The sequence below is a fragment of the Natrix helvetica genome, assembly GCF_964273705.1.
Source record: "Natrix helvetica genome assembly, chromosome: 2".
Classification (NCBI taxonomy): Eukaryota; Metazoa; Chordata; class Lepidosauria; order Squamata; family Natricidae; genus Natrix; species Natrix helvetica.
In genome coordinates, this window is record NC_138552.1 from 68,678,329 (window position 1) to 68,686,403 (window position 8,075).

General features: G+C 39.8%; 1 protein-coding gene across 6 annotated transcripts in view; it reads left to right on the forward strand.

Annotated features, from left to right (window-relative positions):
- TLE1 (TLE family member 1, transcriptional corepressor) overlaps positions 1 to 6,665 on the forward strand; it is an 82,225-nt gene extending 75,560 nt beyond the window's left edge. For all 6 annotated transcript variants that reach the window (XM_081942632.1, XM_081942634.1, XM_081942636.1 and 3 more), the window contains 4 exons: positions 3,830 to 3,977; positions 4,602 to 4,752; positions 5,792 to 5,868; positions 6,148 to 6,665. In XM_081942632.1, the coding sequence (XP_081798758.1) occupies positions 3,830 to 3,977; positions 4,602 to 4,752; positions 5,792 to 5,868; positions 6,148 to 6,255 (484 nt within the window). In that variant the 3' untranslated portion in view covers positions 6,256 to 6,665. The remainder of the gene's footprint in view (positions 1 to 3,829; positions 3,978 to 4,601; positions 4,753 to 5,791; positions 5,869 to 6,147) is intronic.
- The last annotated feature ends 1,410 nt before the right edge of the window (positions 6,666 to 8,075 follow it).

The following is an 8,075-nucleotide window of genomic DNA, read 5'->3' on the forward strand; positions in this document are numbered from 1 at the left end:
CAGACAGCAGGCTGCATTTGCAATGGTGGAGGTGTTTGGGAAAGGCAGCAGGGGAATGGGGGGGATGGCAGAGGAGCTGCTTTCAAGCCACTGGAAAAGATATCCAATCCAACTTTTGTGTGGGGGGGGGGGTTTGTTTGAGAGTGAGTGAGAGAGGGAAGGGGTAGGAGAGATAGCCCAATCCAACTTCTGTGTGTGTGTGTGTTTGAGAGGGGGAGGAAGGGAGAGAGGGAGGAAGGAGGGGAAGGAGAAGAAAAAGAAAAAGAAAAAGAAAAAGAAAGAAGGAGCAAAGGAGAAAAACAAATGCTGTCGCTTTAAATTGGAACTGAGCATGCCTGGCTGTGGAATTCTGGGAGTTGAAGTCCACAAGTCTAAAAATATTTGAAACCCAGCACTGTGTCAGTGCCTCACCAGTCATAAACCTCACTGCACGTCACTGGTGATAGGCTAATCTCCCCCCCCTCATCCCCCACACACTTCAGTTTGTTAAATGTAAGACTAAATTTAAGTTAATTAAATTTAAGACTCCTCAAATAATTATCAATTTAAGTGTAAGTGAATGAAACAGCTGTCAAACCATTCATTTCCCTAAAGGATAAATAAAAATAAAAATTAGCTCAAGTAGTGTCCTGCTTTTCTTGATGCCTTTGTTGGTTTCTAGTGAGGGGTTTGTCCCTGCTCCCTCTTCTAGGTTTTGCGGCTTCTTTTTGCAGCCAACATCTAATATTTCCAAGCTTGCAAGGCTGGGTGTGTAATTAGCATAATGCTCACATAAGTAATTTCCTTTCAAGCCTTCAAGATTAAAAGAAAGAATGTTTTGGCACACCTTGGTGGGAATGCTTTGGCAAGGCAGCAACTTTTAACAGCCCAAAATAGCTTTGTAATATGACAGTGTTTGGTGGACCACAAAACCAACTATTCATATATCACACAAAAAACTGTGCACAATAAATCTCAGCAAGCACAGCTGACGTTTGCACCTGCCTTCATAATGAGAGGCTATTTAAAGCATCGGCATTTGGCCACTTAAGCATTTCTGGACACTTGCAGACCAAATGAGTCATCTTAATTACAAGCAGGACTGTGAACCCTATACTGATGGGCCAAAAATCAAATTAATTTAAGCTCTGCAGCTTGTTTTTTTTTTTTTAAGAAAATGGACAGCTTTGTATTTAATTTATACCCATAAAGTAGAATAGCAAAACGTTGAAAACTCAGTCCCTAATTTCAAGCTCTCTCTTCCCTCCCTCCCTTTCTGTTCTGGCTGATACTCATAATCATAAAGTTATTTTTGATTATTACCAAACTTATTTGGTAATATTGATACTATCAACTGATGCTATGCATTTCTACTTTTGCAATGCCACATTTTCAGACCTATACAGTGTATGCATCTTATTTATAAGCTATAGCATCAATAGTTGTCTTTGGAAGCAACACATTTAGATGTTTCACTCGCCCAAGTACTATTGAAATCAGGTCAACTTGAAATGATGGTCCAGTTATCACCTTTGAATATAATTTACATGGCACCGTGCATTATACCGGGAAGTTTTGGCCAGTACTTCAAGTGAAAATTATTATTTGTATCTGCCTTTATCTTCTATATCTCTTTTTCCCTTCATCTGTAATTATAAATGGGTTTGGGCTTTACTTATGCGAGTGCTAATTACACAGTAGATCAGATCCTTTGAAAGGGGAGTGTGGTACTGAAATATAAGACGTGTATAATGGAAAAAAGACAAAACAGCAATAAGACATTTTTTCAAATGCTTTCATGGTTTCTCTTTTTGGATAATTGTCACTTTCCTTCAATGCCTTGGAACTTTTTCACTATCTTAGAAAAACAATCTGATTCAGCATTGACATTCTTAATTTGGCTGTTTTATTTTTAAAAGGCAACTAAAAATAATATCTGGAGGCCACTCATGGCCTCAAGTGGTGGTTTTAATGTTTCCTCTGCTTAGAATCCTGATTTTTGGGGGTATATTTTTTATCATGCTCTTAATCAAACAATACAGGTGCTCTCTCACATTGTGTGTAGGATGAGGGAAGCCAACACTTACACAATAGTAGCACAAAACACCTGAATCTTATTCATGTTGATGTTTACTACAATAGGTGCTAATTATATGACTAAGCCAATTCGGTGAATGCGTACAAGAGGAAGGAATCTAAAAAATTATTTTGTCATTATGTTATCTCAAATCATGACTCCAAAGTACATGCAATTAATAGTCGGATAAAATTCTATTTAAATGACATATACTCTACATGTATGAAGTTTTTTGGGGAAAATACTTCTACTTTAGTTTATACGTCCAACAGAAAAAAACAAAGTTTAAATCCCCATAGTGAGCGTCTAAAAGCAAAGGTCTCTTCTCGGTGCCATGTAACATATTTGAGTTGTGCTTTGGAAATAATTTGGATATTTATTTTGAAATACAAACATAGCATTGTTTTCAGCCTTTTAAAGCAACTGCATCTTTTTCAGTTTCATAGAGCTGCACCTTTTCCAAATTACTTCTGGAGGGCTATTCAACCCTATTGTTGAACACCTGAGTTCTTGCCCAGTGTTCTGAGCATACGTCTTGGTTGAACTTGTGATTCCTTCAGCTTTACCTGCAGTCATGCACTGATTGATAACCCTTTTCACTTTCAGAGAGAGAGAGAAAGAGAGAGGGAGAGAGCGCCTCTAGGGCAGGGGTTTCAAACTCACGGCTCTTGGGCCGGATGCATCACGTGCTGGCCACACCCACCCCTGGTTTAGCAAAGGGGAAAAAAGTTGCAATGCATTACGTGATGACAACATGTGGTCACGAGTTTCACACCCCTGCTCTAGGGCCTATCAAGCTTATCCCAAGATAGTAGTTCTTCAGCTGCTGTTATTGTTACATATTGAAATGAGTAGCTGAAACTAGTTGCTGCAGTTCTCACTCAGGCCCGCTGTTAAAGTGGGAAAATAGTTTGTTCAGATTGGTTGACCAGCTGACAGCTTCTATAAAAGGAACAATGTCAGCCAGTTTGTCATTGTTGTTCATATGAGATGAAGTAAAGAGTTTTGCTGAAGATCACTCTGGCTTCACCCCATAACTTAACAGTTATGACATGAAACCAAAGCTAATTGCTGATGGGAATAAAAGCACGACCTTTAAACATTCATTAATGTTTAATATATAAACTTAGGGTTTAATATATGCTTACGGTTTTATTACTGAGAACAAGGGCTTTGACATACAAAAAATTATATTAAAATTATAACCATTTAAAACATAACATGTTGAATAATGATGACAGACTTAGGTCAGAGTTTTGCAAGGCTTAGTCAGGCCGTGTTTCTGGATAACTCCCTCCTTGTGTTTATGTAGCCAAATCTTTTAAGCATTTTTTAAAAAATGTCCTTGATTGGGAGCTCGACAAAGCCTATAAATAACTGGCTCTCTCTGTGAGCCAATTTGCCTTTTGTATATTGAGTTTAGCTTGGTAATCTGTTCAATTTTATTTCCAGGTGTTGTGGTAGTGAATTACAGCTTTTCAAAGAGTCTTCCACCTTTTACAGATCAATGCACACATATGTTTGGTTCTCATTACCCAAATTTGCGGTTCATTCCATGTGCTTTGGCACCTGCCAAAAAAAAAACCCCACCAAAAAACCCTTGCATACAGGGAGCTCATTTCACAGTAGGGAAAGGGTGCAAGATTGCTGCTTCATGCACATTAGCTAATGCAGAGAAGATGATACTCAGGCAGAATCCAAAACTAACAACACAACAGTGTTTACCTTGAGTTCTGGCAGGAAATCATTATTCAATCTGGTTTGTTTTATCAGGCAATTCCAGGGCCACACAGATGGAGCCAGCTGCATTGACATTTCTAATGATGGTACCAAGCTCTGGACGGGAGGCCTGGACAACACTGTCAGATCCTGGGACTTGAGAGAAGGAAGGCAGCTCCAGCAGCATGACTTCACATCCCAGGTATCTTTTATTTTCTTAAAGCAATTCTAAGATGGTGAATAATACACATTTCAATTCCTTCATTATACTGGGTACATTTAGTAACTCTGGGAAGAGGCCAAACATTTGTCTCAGAAGTACTGCTTAACTGTGTTCACAATTTAACCTTATTATCTATATAGGTTATTGTAGTCTCAAGCTACTATTAAGGAAGCCATTTATTAGAGGATAAAAACCACTTCTAACAAGGATGCATTTAGGAATTTATACCACCTGTTTGTGACAATTTCTTTGAAAAATGAGTATTTCCTATGCAATCTTTAAAACTGGGAGTGCATATATATCTTATTTGGCATTTTCATTTAGGCTAGGTGAAAACAAAGGAGAATAAAATGCAGCAAAATGCCTTCCTAGGTGACAAGCATGTTCAGCACAAGTCCACATATTCTGGAATTAATATAGACATATTATAAATGTATATTGGTCCTGATTTCCAGCTCTAAATCACCATCCTATGTTTCAGAATATATACAAAACAGTTTCCATTTCTCTCCCTCCACCCCCATCCCTCTCTTTCTCCCCCTCTCTCTCATTGTTTACCCTTTTTGCTGGAATTGTAAATAGCGCTCTCTCTTTATTTTAAAGATATTTTCCCTTGGCTATTGTCCCACTGGTGAATGGCTGGCTGTGGGAATGGAAAGCAGTAATGTGGAAGTACTGCATGTAAATAAGCCAGACAAATACCAGCTTCATCTGCATGAAAGCTGTGTGCTATCGCTCAAGTTTGCATACTGTGGTAAGTTAGAGGAATAATGTCTAACATTTGTATAAATTAGCCACAGCTGCTCTTAAAAGAAGGCAAGGCACTTTAATATTTTCATTCCGCTTTGTGTTAAGAAGTAGAAAAGAAATGTAGCTCCCTTCTTGGTGGTTCTCCCAGCAAGGATGTGAGAAGGCTTACAAAATAATAATATAGTGGATAGGATCACTGTGTACTTATTCTTAACCACCTGCAGGAAGTTTGCAAATTTGGAGTACTCTTTGACTTGCAATTCCTGCTGGATCAGTTCATGGAGTCTTTTGCCAATTTTAACTGATATGCCAGTTGCAGCCTTACTTGAAATAGATGGCATGACTACAGTGGTCCATGCCCTTATAACCAGTTAAACTGGCCCAAATACTCAACATGGGCTAACTTCTTTTTAATTGATTTGGCCGGCCATCTGGGATGACTTCTTGTGGAGATGTGTGTGTGTTTAACATTGTCCTTTTCTGAAGGACTTTGGGGTCATTGATGTGTTTTCGTTTTATTTGTCAGATACATACCTTGCTATATACATTTTTTAAAACCTTTCTAACTTTATAAAGCACTGAGAATCCTGTGATTGCAGCAGGATATAAAATTGATAAATATACAATAGAATCAAAGCAGCAGCTCAAAATAGCTGGTAGCAGAGGGTTTTTCTTGCTTGCTAAGCTAAAATGTGTTGAAGCTCCAAAGTTTTGATACTTACTGGACCAGTTAATTATGAACTTTTAGTTAAATCATGTATTTCAATCACTTCATAAGTATCACTTGAAAAGCTGATTTCAGAAACTCCATGGCTTACTTTATGCCAGCAAGCATTTGTCAAAATGAAAAGTTGTATTAAGTTTTGTAAAGTGTTCTTTGACACTTTTGCATACTTTCTGTTCCCCTTGTCCTCTTCCCTCCCATGTGACATTAGAGTCATAGAGATGCTTGTATCAAGTAACAATTCAGAAGAGAGCTTTTATGAAAACAATGTATGCCTATGTAGTATGTCTAAGTGTTGTCATTAATGATCATTTTCCAGGCAAATGGTTTGTAAGTACCGGGAAAGATAATCTCCTAAATGCCTGGAGGACCCCATATGGTGCCAGTATATTCCAGGTAAGAACTATAATTTGCATATAAAATAAGTTTAAAAATGGAACTCTTTGAGGTGGGGTAGGGGAGTTTTAATACTATCAGTACCTTTTCTGCTGTGCCAGGACGTTCAAGGAACTGAGCATGGGCTGGCCTTATTTCAACCTTTAAAAAATGACATGTTGCACTCACATTATAATTTAAATCCAAAACTTGATACGTTATGGGTAGGAGCAAGAGAAGATTGGTGCATAGGTGTGTGTTCATACATAGATCCTTATACTTCTCTTTCTTCTCTCCTAGTCCAAAGAGTCATCTTCTGTGCTCAGCTGTGATATCTCCGTTGATGATAAATACATAGTTACTGGATCTGGAGACAAGAAGGCTACCGTCTATGAAGTTATCTACTGAGAAATTTTGTTGGAAACTGTAGATGTAGAAGGACTCTACTTTTTTAAAATGATGAAACGAAGAACTTGGTTCCCACATCTTCCCATGATGCTTCTCAACATCTAGCAAGAAGGACTAATGTAGCATAGCTTTAATGGATTTAAACAGCAGAGTCTGTTGCAGCCTTTTGGGCCCCTCCTTTATGACATCATAGAATCATGCTCATTGCTTGACGATGTGGGATGACGTTTCAGCACTTGCAGTTCCACCTGCATTCTGTCTTGTGTAGAACAGTGGTATCTTGGATAAACTTGTTTCCTGGTTTTTGCCTCTTGGGATATGGGTTTTTGTATGTTTTGTTGAAGATCAAACATTTGTATAAATTGTAAATATATTTGGTTTATTACAGTAAAGGCTTTAGTATCAATAAACAGTCTCCTTTCTTTCCCCCCACCGATGCCCCTTAAATAATTTAAAAGAAAAAAAACAGTATATAGCAGCGATGGCAAACCTTTTTTGGCTCACGTGCCATAAGTGGGAATGCAGGGAGGTAGTGTGCGGGCATTCCACACCCATAATGCAATGCGCGACCCCAATGCGCATGCGCACACTACAGGCGTGACCCCTCCCCATTTTTTGCATGCTTTTTTTGCCCTCCCCAGGCTCCAGAGGCTTTATAGGAGCCTGGGGAGGGTGAAAACAGCCTCCCCCTGCCCCCCCGGAATCCCTCCGGAGGCTTCAGGGACCTTCAGGATGCTTCCCTGAAGCCTCCGAAGCAGTCAAAACGAACCTCTGAGCAAACTGGAAGTCAGTTCCTGAACTTCTGGTTTGCCCATAGGGCCGTTTTTTTGTGCTCCGGAGGCTTCAGGGAAGCTCATGAAGCCTCCGGAGGGCCTCCGAGGGGGCGGGGAAGGCTCTTTTTGCCCTCCCCAGGCTTCTATAAAGGCTCTGGAGCCTGGAGAGGGTGAAAAATGGCTTTAAAAAAGGGTGAACTCAGCTGGCCTCGCGTGCCCTGACAAATGGCTCCGTGTTCCACCTGTAGCATGTGTGCCATAGGTTCGCCATCACTGGTATATAGTTTAAAACCTATAAGCTAGGCCAGTGATGGTTAACCTATTTGGCACTGAGTGCCAAAACTCGAGCATATGCATGTGTGCCCTGGAGCGCCAGAACCCAGAAGAGAGCAGCTGGCCAGCACGCATGCGCGCGTGACAGAACCAGAAGAGCAACTGGCGATGGCACACATGCCCACAGAGAGCGATCTGCGTGCCACTTCTGACACGCATGCCATTGGTTCGCCATCATGGAGCTAGGCTGAAACTGGGAAGTATTTGCTAGGGTTTTCTATTTTGAGCACCTGTAAAGTTTATTTAGGGATGTTGTGTAAGAATTCATAGTTCATGTTGACAACAAACAAAAGTAATACAGATCTGTTTAGAAATATATGTACATACTTATAAAGTGTAGTACTCCTATTACTGATAGAAAATAGTTGTTTACCACACTGCATCAGAAAATGAGCACAGGGAGTTCTTGACTTACAACCAAAATTGAGTCCAAAATTTCCCTTGGGAAGCAAGAAAGTTGTTAAGTGAATTTTGCTCCGTTTCATGATCTTTCTTGCCACAAGTGAATCATTGCAGTTCTTAAGTTAGTAACAAGTTAAGTGAATCTGGCTTTCCCATTGACTTTGCTTGTCAGAATGTTGCAAAAAGTGATCACATGACCCCAGGAAACCGCAACTGTCATAAATACATGCCAATTGCCAAACATCTGAATTTCGATCGTGACCACTGGGTTGCTGCAATGGGGGTAAGTGGAGAAAATGGTCATATGTCACA